The sequence below is a fragment of the Pongo pygmaeus genome, chromosome 10 (assembly GCF_028885625.2).
Source record: "Pongo pygmaeus isolate AG05252 chromosome 10, NHGRI_mPonPyg2-v2.0_pri, whole genome shotgun sequence".
NCBI lineage: Eukaryota > Metazoa > Chordata > Mammalia > Primates > Hominidae > Pongo > Pongo pygmaeus.
Genome location: NC_072383.2, coordinates 105,359,518 through 105,373,864, shown reverse-complemented (window position 1 = coordinate 105,373,864; position 14,347 = coordinate 105,359,518). Strand labels below are relative to the sequence as shown.

The 14,347-nt window shown below is 37.7% G+C and overlaps 1 protein-coding gene across 10 annotated transcripts in view; it reads right to left on the bottom strand.

Moving 5' to 3' along the window:
• RIC8B (RIC8 guanine nucleotide exchange factor B) overlaps positions 1 to 14,347 on the bottom strand; it is a 116,412-nt gene that overhangs the window by 39,603 nt on the left and 62,462 nt on the right. For all 10 annotated transcript variants that reach the window (XR_008493035.2, XR_010122695.1, XM_054445066.2 and 7 more), the window contains 2 exons: positions 4,666 to 4,894; positions 3,543 to 3,638 (listed from right to left, as the gene is read on the bottom strand). Coding sequence is in view for 8 of the 10 variants with exons in the window: in XM_054445066.2 (XP_054301041.1) it covers positions 3,543 to 3,638; positions 4,666 to 4,894 (325 nt within the window). In the remaining 2 variants the exon portion in view is untranslated. The remainder of the gene's footprint in view (positions 1 to 3,542; positions 3,639 to 4,665; positions 4,895 to 14,347) is intronic.

Sequence of the window (14,347 nt, the reverse complement as noted above, 5' to 3'; positions counted from 1 at the left end):
GTGAACCATTATTGAACCATACTTAGTACATCTCCCATTTCTAGAAGAATGAAACATGTAACAAATGATTTCATGTAGTATATGTCTACAGTACCTAGAGTACAGAATCTATGAACAAAGGTTATCATGTAAAAATTTTGTTAGCTACATTTTTGGTTCCTTAAAACAAATTTTTAACAAAATTTTGTTGTTATTGTTATATACCACTCCCAAACTGCATATGTATTTCCCCCCAGAATACTACCTCCAACAAATTTTTTCTTTGACAAATCTTGTCCAGTTTCTTTGTCAAATCCCCCAAATACTCATTGCTTCTATAAGCCTCTCCAGAATAATACAACCTGGGTCAGTAATTTCTACCACTTGCCTTCTTTTCTACCTCCCAAATACAGAATATAGACCAATTTCCTTTGGGTATGCATGAGTTGGATTTAACCAGGTATTCACTACAGGGCATAATAATAAATCAAGGTTCCACTTATATTATTATCAGAGTTAATCATCTGTACTTTAAGTTCTGCCTTTCTTGATCATAACAGTCTACAGTGCATCCTCTTCAGAAGGAAAGTTGATTTCTGTATTATGCCTTGTATCTTTAGTTATCTTTTTACCTGTCATGTTTCATCTCCATACCTCTACTATAATGTTTCTTGAAGACAGACAGTGGTCACATAATCTTTTATAATGACACAATATGTGGCCCAAGGCCTTCATATTAAGAAGTATTTAATAGGTTTTAATAGGTTTTTTTTTTTTGGCTATTCTGTTTAGAGATAGCAAAATCTAAACAGTTTACGTGTACCTGGATCCCTTGTGGAAAAAAGCAAAAATGCAGAAAAAAAGTCTTTTCATTTACTGTGCTTCACCAACTCCTCCTAGTCAAGGAAGAATGCCTTAAAATAATCAAATGTGGAAATGACCTTAATTAATTAATTAATCTTGCTTAAATCATTATTCATGCTTTTTGGGTATTTCTCTTCTTTCAACAGACTGTAAATTCCTCAAAGATGGTCTCTATTTTCTAATCTCTCCTTATCAGCACTACCTATTAGTGTTTCTAGATACAGTAAGGTGCTTACTAAATCTTGACCATAAATACAGAGGGAAAAAATGAACCTGGTTCATTTATTAGGGGAGATTCTATGTAGTGATAAATGAACAATTGGGTGAATGGTGGTACCATGTATTGAAATGTGGAAAGAAGGGGAAGAAATAGGTTGGAGGGATGAAAATCAAGATATTAGTCTGAGGTATGTTAAACTTGAGATACCTACTACACATCCAAGAGGAGGAGATGAGTTGGCAGTTCATTGTATAAGTCTAGAGCTTAGGTGACAGGTTAGGGCTGGAGATATAAATTTGAGAGTCATCAGCATATATGGATGATTTTCAAAACCATGACTCTTGAATGAGATCACCATGGCAGCAGAGATAGCGACAAGACAGTATTGCCTTGGGGCACTCAAACATTTAAGGTTAGGAAAATGAGGAAGATCAACAAAGAGGTTCTCTATTGTGTCCTAGAAACCAAGTGAAGAAAGTATTTCAGGGAGGAGGGAATACTTACATCAAATTATATTGGAGAATTTAAAAAAAGAGACTTGAGAACTGTTAGCTTTGGCAAAGTTGAGTTGGTGACTCTGATAAACACCTTTGCAGTGGGGCGGAAGGCATGTAGCCTAATTACAGACGGTTTAGGAGTCAAAAACGAGTAAAAAGAATAGAGAGAGTGAGTACAGAGAACTCTTCTGAGGAACACTGCATAAAGAGGAGCACAGGAATAGAAAGGCAGCTTGAGAAGTGGGATAAGGGAAGGTGTTTTTGTTTTTAAGATGAAAGATGTGTTTGGGTGCTGACTTAAATGATCCAATACATTTTTAAAAATGATTAATATAAGAAGAGAGAGCGGAAATAAATGCAGGTGCAAAGTTAATGAGAGAGAAAGAGATCCAGGACAAATGCTGGCCACAGACAGAAGTAGCAATGATTCATCCATTGTGACAGATGGGAATACAAGGGATATGGCAGTATAGATGCAGAGAGATAGCAGATGCAATGGTGGAAAGATAAAGTTTTTTTCTTAATTTCGTGATGAAACAGGAAACAAAGTCAAGAAATGAGAGTAAGGAGAGGGCAGTAAGCATTGGAGGTGTGAAGAAAAAGGAGCTGTGAAATAGTCATCTTGGAGTTTGCTAAGGAACCAGTTGGGGCTGGTGGTCTTAAATTTAAAGTAGACTAGTCAAAATGGTGGTGTCATTTTGTCTTATCACGTTCAAGGGCTTGGTGGAGACCCAGAGTAGGCAGAAAGCTGGAGTTAGCCAGTTTGTTAGGTTTTGCCAGGTGAGTACAACTGAGGGAGCGCACACGGTGCTAGTTAGAGATGTATGGAAAGGAGTGATTATAGTAATGAACCTCAGGTGGAATCTAGCCTGGGTAAGGAGAGAAGGCACAAGTGAGTGAAGAACAGTGGAAAAAAATGACAGAGTGACAATCCTCAGAGGATGAAAGAATATTGGATTGAGGGTACTAAATAAGAGAAGGTGCTTGAAATTGGGATTTTAGAGGAGGCTAGTTTCAGGTATTGTTACAATCAAAGTCTTACACTTGTAGTCTAAGATATAATCTGAAAGTTTAAAAATGACCCTTATTTTTTCTTTTTCAACCCATATTCCAATCTATCAGCAAGTTCTGTGAGCTACTTTTAAGACATATTAAAATATTTAAAACATATCCCCAAGTATGAACTCTAACCACTACCATCCTACTCCAAACATGCAACATCAGTTGTCTTTTGGACTTGTCTCCTTGCATCCATTTGTGTTCCACTATGTCAATCTCATAAATAGTAGCCAGGATATCTTTAAGCATAAATAAGGTCACATCACTTCTCCTATTAAAACACTCCAATATCTTCTCATCTCACTTAGAAGGGAATGGAAAGTCCTTCACCGCCTGCTGTATCCGGCTCTTGTTACCTCTCTTCATCTACCACTCTCCCCCTTGCATATTGTGGCCTAGGCACACTGGCCTTCTTGCTTTTCCTTAAGTATACCAAAGCATCCTCTTGTCTCAGGGGTTTTGAACTTGTTCTCTCAGGGACATTCCTTTCCAAACATTCTCAGAGATACTCTTACTTCTCCACCTTTCTGTTCAAATGTCATCTCAGAGAGGTCCTCCCTTGTTCCCTTAAAGTGTCTCCTTTCTCTTAAAATGCTTTATCTTTCTTCAGAATGCTTATCACCACCTGCCATTATATTTTATATTTGTTTACTTTTTGTCCCCCTCTCTAGGAAATAAACTTCCCAAGGGGAAAGACTTCGTCTGTTGTTCAATGCCCAAAACATAGCACACAGCAGATCTCGGTAGCATCTGTTGAATGAATGACAAAAAATACACACTTCTTGATTAAGAAGATTTCAAAGATTAAGACTGAGTTTCCGATTATCTGAAACAAAATCATTGTGAGAAAATTCAATTAATTCTATGTTTAAAAGGCACATAAAAAGACTAACTTTGCAATGTAATATGCATTAAGCAGTTACCTGATCTTTGAGAAATTTTCGGATGTTTCGATGGGCTCGGGAACATTCAGTTAATAAGCTGAGAACTGGAGTTAGACCCTCTCTATAGCTGCTTCCCTATAAAAAAAAACCATATGTTTTTGAAATACATTAGTTTTGTTTCTAACAGTATTACTTTCCTTCATGTAACTGAGGATATCAATTTGCTTTTGAGGTGGGGCCTTTTTTTTTTTTTTTTTTTTGAGAGGGAGTCTTCCTCTGTTGCCCAGGCTGGAGTGTAGCGGCGCAATCTCGGCTCACTGCAAGCTCCACCTCCTGGGTTCACGCCATTCTCCTGCCTCTGCCTCCTGAGTAGCTGGGACTACAGGCGCCCACCACCACACCTGGCTAATTTTTTGTACTTTTAGTAGAGATGGGGTTTCACCGTGTTAGCCAGGATGGTCTCAATCTCCTGACCTCGTGATCCGCGAGGTGGGGACATCTTATGTTACCCAAGCTTACAAACTATTTTAAAAATTCTTTTCCTAAAAACATTTCCATTTTATCATCTTCATGTTTACTATTGCCTTTTTTGGTCCTTCCTGGATGTTCCTACATTTTCTAGGATTCCCATGGGCTTAGCCAATGGGCTTGAATGAAGCAAAATTTTGGTGACTGGACTATGCTTCCTTGCCGCCTTTTAATATAGATACCTGACAAAGTGAGTAATAGACCAGAGAATGTAAACAGCTCACAACAAATGGGAAATTGACAAGGTCTTCTTTTTTCTTTTTTTTGGGAAGATGTCTTTTAGGTATTATGAAGAGTATTTAGCAAGTTTCTGGGGGGATATTTTTTATTTCTAGGACTCACAAAGTAACAACATGGAACAGTAATTACTTTTTCCTTTGTTTTCAAGCACTACTCATAATTTTGGTGTTGCATGAACACAATTTTCAACATGAAACAAATAAATTAACATGGCTTCAGCAATTTATCATATATTGTAATAAACTGCTTTCCAAAGTAAAAACAATTATGCAACATATCAGTCAGAAAAAAAGCTTAGATTTAAAAATCATGCTCTGTGATGTGTGTCTGTATGTACGGCACATTTACATTCTTTGGAAGCGTCTTCCCAGGGCTTCCATTTTATCAGCCTTACCTTGTCTATTCTCTTCTCCATAAAATTGAGTAAAACATGAATGGCCTCCATATTCATACCATTGTATACCATGGTATTGTTTTTCAAAACTGTTTCTTTCTCAGCTGTTTTATTACTGGGCAGTTCATCTACAGTCGTTGCCTCTTGGGCTGTTTCTTCATGGGTTAACGGACAAATGAGAACATCCAAACAAGAGACCGGAACATTGCTTAAAAGGTTGACTGCATTGCTGAAAAGCAATTAAAAAAATACAATATTTTAACTTGATTGAATAGTCCTTTAAAATACAAACATAATAAGAAGTTCAAAAGTGACTTTTAAGAGTCAATTAAAATATTTCTTTTCCAAAATGAGCCATTAATATTACTTGGCACTTACTATGAGATAGGAAATAAAAAACTGTTTCAAATATATGTTGTATAAATTAGAAAAAACAAATGTTAAATAGACAGACCTAATCACATGATGTCATGTCACTTTCTGAAATGCTAAAATAGGAATTAGTGAGCTTTAATGACAGCTCTTTAATTTTATTATGGCAACAACGCTAGCTTTGCATTTCTTCCCTGGGATTTTAAATCCTTTTGTGGATCCACTGGTGTTTTATTATTCCTTAGATTACAACATAAAGCATTTGAGAAGCACTGCAAATAAGCAGCTTATCAGTAGCAACAACATTAAAACCAAATATGGTAGAATTAAGTTTTATTCTTTCTAAATGTAGAAAATACAATTTTAAAATCATCCCATTTTTTGTAAGACATATGCAGAAAAAGGGAAATGGAGTTTTTTCTCTCTTTCTTATCATCAGGTCTCTAAATGAAGTTAATATAGCTATTTCTAATCTCTAGCCCCTAGGCCTTTCAGCTATGTATTAATGAATACACGAGCCTGGGATGCACACCAGTAGGGGGAACCCAAACCTTATATTTTTGGCATTGCCTAAAAACCTTGTTCTGTTGTTCAGTGTACAAAAGATTAAAATGACACTAACAATTTCAAAATTAGATATGTTCTCAACAAACATAATTTCTTCCATGAGTTATTTCATATTCTTTCATCTAAAAGGAGTGGTGGTGTTCTAGGCTAACTGGCTCTTATATGCCTGTGCCTTAGAACTTCCTGAACAACAATGGAAAGACAGGCATTTCATTTCCTAGTGACAGAGAAGCAGATCTAAAAATAACCACATCCTGACTAAAAATAAACTCCTGCAAATGCAATTTAAAAGTCTAACCACTTGGAAACCAAATTTAGAGCTTAATCTATCTGATACTATCTTAATTTAGACCAGTAGCTCCTTCTACTTTATAGTGACACCCTAAAAAATAAAGCAAAACAAACAGAAAAACAAAGAAATAGAAATATAAAAATTTTTCTTTCCTCTATCCTGAATTGCGCTCCACTTCCCCAAGAATGAATATTTCCTTTCTTTTTATATTATGGAAAAATAAAAACCAGTAACAAGTCAGTTGAAAAGTTAGACAATGCATAACAGAAAATGGTAATGTATAGGGCATCAAAAAAATGAATCAAGAGCAAAAAATAATTTAACAAGTCATATGAATAAATGGTTCCTAGTAAAATACAAGTTATTTGGTTGTCCTCACTAAAACCAAATACTGCTGCTGCTACTGGTGTTATGCACAAAATCTCTATATTTGGTTATTGGTAAATAATCAAAGGTGGCTGAAATACAAGCTTTCCCCAAAACTTTCTCTTAAAACTTTTTTTTGCAAATATCTGTAGTTTATCTTATCTATAGTTCAGAATGTTTCGCTTCTATCTTAAGCATTTAGAAATTGTTACTAAATAATACCATAGATTCATTGAGAATAAAAGGGGGGAGATAACTCTACCTTAGAATTATTTTCAAAAACTGTATACAAGCCATTCTGAAATGTTGTGATTTTTTCCCTAAACATCAGGCAATAGGCTCTTAAGTCCACTGACCGTATGATGCTCTGAACCTACCAGAGACCAGATTGAAAAGTTTAAGATGGGTCATTTCATTACAAAGGAATGTTTCCCCTTTAAATTCATTTAAAGTAAGCAGTTTCCAGGAATTCAGTAAATTTAAGAAACCAAATGTAGAGTTTGATTCAACAAATATTTGGAGGTTTTAGGCTTTTCAAGAAAAGTTCCCATTTTCTTATTTCTTATTTAACAACTCAGTTTCCAAACAACTACAAAATTAATTTTCTGGCTCACTGTGTTTGAGTTATTCTTTTTAAGTAAGGAAGGCCAGCTTTTTGAGCTCTGTCACTTCTCTGACAGTTTTATTTGTGGTAGAAGAGTGTATGAAATTCTCCAGCTACCAGGAAGTCAGTGACTATGCACAGATCTGCACAATAGTGTTTGCATTCCTACTCCAGGGGGTAGAAATACTGTGTATATTACACTCCCCTTTTCAGCTTCCTAGAGATCATTAATCACTGAGACATGACATCCTCCCGCTCATGCTCCCAGCCCCCTCCTGATATGCAGATTCAAAAGCAAGACCTATTTAGAACTCCTTAATGCCCTGATTAAAGCCTTGTCAGTTGTGGGAGAGGAAAGGCAATCTAAAATCTAGTCCTCTGTGAATCGCTGGACAAAAAACATGAAATTACACTGAAGAACATGATATGGCACACGTAGATCCATAGCTGTTAATAAATCTTGTTGGTCAAATGTATCTTCTTTATATTTGGGGCTTACATATCTATTTTCCAAGGCTGTAAAGTCTATGTAAATGAATCTTCAAATCTCCAAAAGATTTTCCTTTTGCCCTGTTTATTCATTTAAAAAAATTGTTTTTGAGATAGAGTCTCTTGCCCAGGCCAGAGTGCAGTGGCATGATCACGGCTCACTGCAGCCTTGACTTCCCGGGCTCAAAAGATCCTCCCACCTCAGCCTCCTGAGTAGCTGGGACCACACGCACACGCCACCATGCCCCTTGCTAATTTTTTAATTTTTAGTAGAGACAAGGTCTCACTATGCTCCCCAAGCTGGCCTCAAACTCCTGGGCTCAAGCAATCTTCCTGCCATGGCTTCCCAAAGTGCTGAATTACAGGCGTGAGCCACTCCACCCAAACCCCTCAAAATCATTGAAAAGTATTTTTTTCTTTTGTGGTAAGAGCACTTAACGTAAGACCTACTCCCTTAGCAACATTCTAAGTATACAATACAGTACTGCTAACTACAGGCTCTGTTACACAGGAGATCTCCAGACCTTATCTTGCATAACTAAAACTTTGTATCTTTTGACTGACACCTCCCCATTTACTCCTCTCCCCAGCCCCAGATAACCACTATTCTACTATCTAGTTCTACAAGCTTCACTATTTTAAACTCCTCATAAAAGTGGGATCATGGAGTATTTGTCCTGTGCCTAGTTTATTTCACTTATCATAATGCCCTCCAGATCCACCCATGTTGTTGCAAGTGATGGGATTTCCTTCTTTTTTTAAAGGCTGAATAATACTCCACTGATTCTGCTGTGTGTGTATATATACATACACACATTTTATCCATTCATCTGACTGATAGACATTTAGGTTGTTTCAATATCTTGGCTATTGTGAACAGTGCTGTAATGACCATGTGATGAGAATGCAGATATCTCTTTGAAACAGTGATTTTATTTCCTTTGGATATACTCCCAGAAGCGGGATTGCTGAATCAAATAATTCTATTTTTCATCTTTTGAGAAACCTCCACACTGTTTTCCATAATGGCTATACTAATTTACATTTCCACCAACAGTGTAAAAAGATTTCCTTTTCTTCACATCCTTACCATCTATTATCTTTTGTTTTTTGAGTTTTTTTTTTTTTTTTTTTTGTAATAACCCTTCTAACAAGGTATGAGATGATATTGAGGTTTTGATTTGCATTTCCTTAATGATTAGTGATGTTAAGTACCTTTTCATGTACCTGTTGTCTGTTTGCATGTCTTCATTGGTTAAATGTCTATTCAGGTTCTTTGCCCATTTTAAAATCAGGTTTGTTTTTTTTTTTTTGCTATTAAGAGTTTTTTAATAGGTTTTAGATATTAACCTCTTAAGGTATATGAATTGAAAATACTTTCTCTCATTTCTTAAGTTGCTGTTTCCTTTGCTGTGCAGAAGTTTTCTAGTTTGATGTAATTCCACTTGTCTATATTTGCTTTTGTTGCCTGTGCTTTTGGTGTCATACCCAAGAAATCATTGCCAAGCCCAATGTCCGTAAGCTTTTTCTCTTACATTTCCTGCTCCTGCTCCTCCTGCTCCTCCTCCCTCTTTTTTTTTTTTTTTTTTTTTTTTTTTTGACAGGGTATTGTTCTGTTGCTCAGGTTAGAATGCAGTAGTGTGATCACAGCTCATTACAGCCTCAACCTCTCAAGTTCAAGTGATCCTCCCACCTGAGCCTCCGGAGTAGCTGGGACTACAGGTGTGCCACCACGCCTGGCTAATTTAAGTGTTCTTCTAAGAGTTTTATTGTTTTAGGTTTTACATTTAAGTCTTTAATCTATTTTGAGTTGATTTTTGTGTATGATGTGAGATAAGGATTCAATTTCATTCTTTTAGTGAAATCCAGTCTTCCCAAAACCGTTTATTGAAGAGACTATTTTTTTCCCCATTGTGTATTCTTGGCACCCTTGTTGAAGATAACTATATATGCATGAGTTTATTTCTGGACTCTTTCTTTTGTTCTGTTGGTCAATATGTCTGTTTTATGCCAGTACAAAAACTGTTTTGATGACAAAGTTTATGGCCTTGATTATGGTAATACCTCTCAGGTGTTTACTTAGAATTCCAAACTCATCAAGTTGTATATATTAACTATGTACAGCTTTTTGTATATCAACCAAACCACAATAAAACCATCTGAAATGATTCAGGCAAAGAAAAGAACGATCCCTGACCAGGTGTGGTGGCTCACGCCTGTCATCTCAGCACTTTGGGAGGCTGAGGTGGGTGGATCACCTGAGGTCAGGAGTTTGAGATCAGCCTGGCCAACGTGGTAAAACCCCATCTCCACTAAAAATACAAAAATTAGCTGGGCATGGTGGCGCGTGCCTGTAATCCCAGCTACTTGGGAGGATGAAGCAGGAGAATTGGTTGAACCCAGGAGGCAGAGGATGCAGTGAGCCAAGACTGCGCTACTGCACTCCAACCTGGGCAACACAGTGAGACTCTCTGTCAAAAAAAAAAAAACAAAAAAAAAAAACAAAAAAACAAAACCCAAAAGATTTTCAGATGTAAATAAATAATTTTATTTAATCTAACTCAATCCAGTAATTATTTATTATTTACTTGTGCCACGCACTATTTCAGGCAGGTATTATAAAGAAAATAAAGAAAAAATTCCTGTCCTCACAGAACTTATTCCCTGGTGTGGAAAGAAAAGTTAATAAAATTTTTTTAAATTAATTAAATAATATGCTAGAAGGTGGTAAGTGCTCTGGGGGAAGAACCCAGGAGGGTAAACTAGTATGTATGGGTTATACTTTTTTTTTTTTTGAGACAGAGTCTTGCTCTGTCACCCAGGCTGGAGTACAATGGCGCCATCTTGGCTCACTGCAACCTCCGCCTCCTGGGTTCAAGTGATTCTCCTGCCTCAGCCTCCTGAGTAGCTGGAATTACAGATGTGTGCCACCATGCCTGGCTAATTTTTGTATTTTTAGTAGAGATGGGGTTTCACCATGTTGGTCAGGCTGGTCTCGAACTCCTGACCTCGTGATCTGCCTGCCTCGGCCTCCCAAAGTGCTGGGATTACAGGCGTGTGCCACTGCGCCCGGCCAGGTTATACTTTTAAATAGGATGGTTAGGGAAGGCTTCACTGAGATGAGTCATTTAAATGACTTGAAGGGATTAGAGAGTGAGTAATGTGACTGAGGAAGGAGCATCAGAGGAAGAAGAGTAAAAGCAAAGGCTCTGGGGCAGGAGCAGTGGCATGTCTGAAGAACAGTAAAGAAGTTGGTGTGGCTGACCCACCATACATAAGAGGAGTAGGATATGACATCAGGTAGATAACAGAGAAGAACAGATTGGTCTTGTAGGATATTATAACTTTAGATCTTATTCTGATGGAAATGGAAAATCATTCATTGCAGGGTTTTGCATGATGAGATCCTCTTAGGTTGAAAAGGTCGCTCTGGCTACTGCATTGAGGACAGTCAGTAGGCCATCAAAGGTAAGGGAGAATAGTTAGGATGTTACTGCAATAATTCAGGTGAGTGAACAAGGTATTAACAGCGAAGTGGTTCATTCGATATATATTGAAGGATTTCCTGACAGGCTAGTGTGGAGTGTGAGAGAATCTAAAGTTCTAGCCTTAGCAAGTGAAAAGCTGGAGGTGCCATAAACTGAAAATGGGAAACACTGCAAGAGAAGTAGCTTTTTAGGGGGACGATAGAGAGTTTAATTTTGGATGTTAAGTTTGGGGTGTCTAGTTGACATCCAAGTGGAGCTGTTAATAGGAAATTAGCTATGTGAGTCTGGAGTTCAGGGAGGGAGATCAGGGTTACAGAGGGATATAAACTGAAAAGTCTTCGGCATGTAGATGGTATTTAAAGAGAAGACTGTATTAGATCAGTAAAGGAGTGAGTGTGGATTAAAAGACTATGAAAGCTGAGCCTGGAGCACTCTATCATTCAGAGGCTGAGGAGTAGACAAAGAATTTACAATTAGTTAGGTAAGACGAAAACCAGGATAGCATGGTATCTAAGAATGGAGTGATGATCTGTGTCAAACGATGCTGACAGATCAAGTAAGATGACTGAAAAATGTCCACTGGATTTAGCAACACAGAAGTCACTATTGACCCTAACAATAGCCATTCTGGTGGAGTAGTGAGGCTAAAAGCCTCAGTGAACTGGATTCAAAAGAACAGTAGAGGAATCAGATAGTCACCACTTAAAGGAGTTTTGCTACAAAGAACAAGAGACGACTACAGCAGCAACAGGTGGGGAAGCTTCAAGAAAACTTTGAATGGAAAGACCCTTGAATGCTACTCTCAGTGAAATACCTTTTAACCCATAGTGACCAGGTCATTGTTCTCTAAATGTGCTGTAGACATACTCTCTTTTCTGTATTTGTCCATGTTTTCTCCTGCCTAGAACATTTTCATTCTTTAAGACTAGCTCAAACCTCAATTTATTCATTCAACAAATATAATATTTGCTATGCCTTGTGCTAGGTGCCAGGTATAAAAAAGAAAATAAACTCCTTTTCCTAAGGGAAGGCAGCATAACATAATTAGTAAAGCACTGGGTTTGAATTCTAGTATGCCTTAGGCAAATTATATAACCTCTTCTAGGCCTTGTCCCACCTCTAAAATAAAGGAGCTTAAACTTACCAGGTTGATGTGGGTATTAAATGAAGAAAGGCATGCAAAGCATTCTGCCTGGCACATAGTAAATGTCAACAATTAAGGAGCTTCTGAACAGCAGACATATTCCACTATAAGAGGGAACAGCAAAAATTTGGAGGAATGAGAGATTATGGTACTTGTGGGGAATTGAAAATAGGTTCCTAAACCTAAAGCAAATGATAAGGCCTCTAAAGGAGGGGTCTTAGTAGGTAATAAGACTAGAAAGGTCTATTTATGTATGTATGAAATGGGGTGGGGACATTATAAAAAGTCTTGTATGTTATGATAAGGTAACTTACTAATGACCTTAAACCAGAGTTGTGCTGGCAGAGGAATAGATGCAGAAGCCTGATTACAGTGGGCTGAAGAATGAATAGGGGGTAAAGCCATGGAAACGGTAAGTACAAACCAGTAGTCTGCAAAGTGAGGTAGATGCAACCCTGGAGGTACATAAGATGATCCACTGGGTGTGGGAAGAAAAGAGTTCAATTTTTTTTTTTTTTTTTTGAGACGGAGTCTCGCTCTGTCGCCAGGCTGGAGTGCAGTGGCACAATCTCAGCTCATTGCAAACTCCGCCTCCCAGGTTCATGCCATTCTCCTGCCTCAGCCTCCCAAGTACCTGGGACTACAGGCACCCACCACCACGCCTGGCTAATTTTTTTGTATTTTTAGTAGAGATGGGGTTTCACCGTGTTAGCCAGGATGGTCTCGATCTCCTGACCTCATGATCTGCCTGCCTCGGCCTCCCAAAGTGCTGGGATTACAGGCGTGAGCCACTGCGCCCAGCCGAAATAGTTCTATTTTTATTATTTTTATCTAAAAAGTTGAAAAGAAATTAAGCTTTACTAATATTTTATAAATGAATTGACACTGGTACCCAGACCTGAACCATAAATCAAATGCTCCCCACGTCACAAACAAATGCAAAGTATCTTGAGATACTTTGAAAGAAGTATTAAAATTGAGAGAAGAGTTAAAATTCCACGTTACGGAAGGATAGCAGTGATGTCCTTCCTTCCTGGTCACTCATTTGCTTTCTTCATTGGTCATATTACAATTTACATATGCCCAGTTAACTGGGTTTATATATTATATCCAGTTTTAACTAAACCAATTATTGTAAAATGAACAAACTGTTTTAAATAATTCCTATAATACAAAGACACCAACACTGAAGATAATTAGTATAAGCAAAGGATAAGAAAATGGCAGAGCCTTTTGTATGCCATGAGTCAAAACAAGGACAATCCAAACAGATCTGACAAGAAGCTAGTTTTAGAAAAACTGGAAATTATCTGTAACATGAATTTACAACTACTACAATACTAAGGAGTCTTGCCTTAAGTACTGTATTAGTCCCATAAAGGAATAGCTGAGACTGGGTAATTTATAAAGAAAGGTTTATTTGGCTCACAGTTCTGCAGGATGTATAAGCATGGCACTTGTATCTTACTGGCTTCTGGTGAGGGTCTCAGGAAGCTTACAATTATGGTGGAAGACGAAGGGAGAGCAGGAGTATCACACAGCAAGAGCGACAGCAAGAAAGAGGGGGAGAAGGTGCTAGGTTCTTTTAACAGCTAGATCTCGAGTGATCACAGAGTGAAAACTCACTTGTTATGGGGAGGACAGCACCAAGCATTCATGAGGATCCACCCCCATGACTCAAACACCTCCCACTAGGCCCACCTCCAACATTGGAGGTCACCTTTCAACATGAGATTTGGTGGGGACAAAACATCCAAACATATCAAGTATATAATGTGCCCAGAGCTATTAGCTAATGATAGTTCAAAGCCACCACAATTAACAAGGTACTTAAATAGTAAGTGTGCAGAACATAAAGAAAAACTTCTGCCATTTGATAATTTTTTTTCTTTTTTTGAGACAGAGTCTCACTCTGTCACCCAGGCTGGAGTGCAGTGGTGCGATCTCAGCTCACCACAACCTCTGCCTCCCAGGTTCAAGCGATTCTCCTGCCTCAGCCTCCCAAGTAGCTGGGATTACAGGCATGCGTCATCATGCCCGGCTAATTTTGTATTTTTTATAGAGACAGGGTTTCTCCATGTTGGTCAGGCTGGTCTCGAACTTGTGACCTCAAGTGATCTGCCCACCTCAGCCTCCCAAAGTGCTGGGATTACAGGTGTAAGCCACCACGCCCAGCTGATAATTTTAAAAGTTTGTGGCAGGTTAATTTTAAAAATCTATTTTAAAATATTAATCTCTATGTTATCCCTTTTTATTATTTGTATATAATTTCATTATCTATTTCGTATGTCAGTTTAGCAGCATATATATATAAGGTATATGTAAATAAATATACTTGAGGGTGTATTCAAAAATTTTTA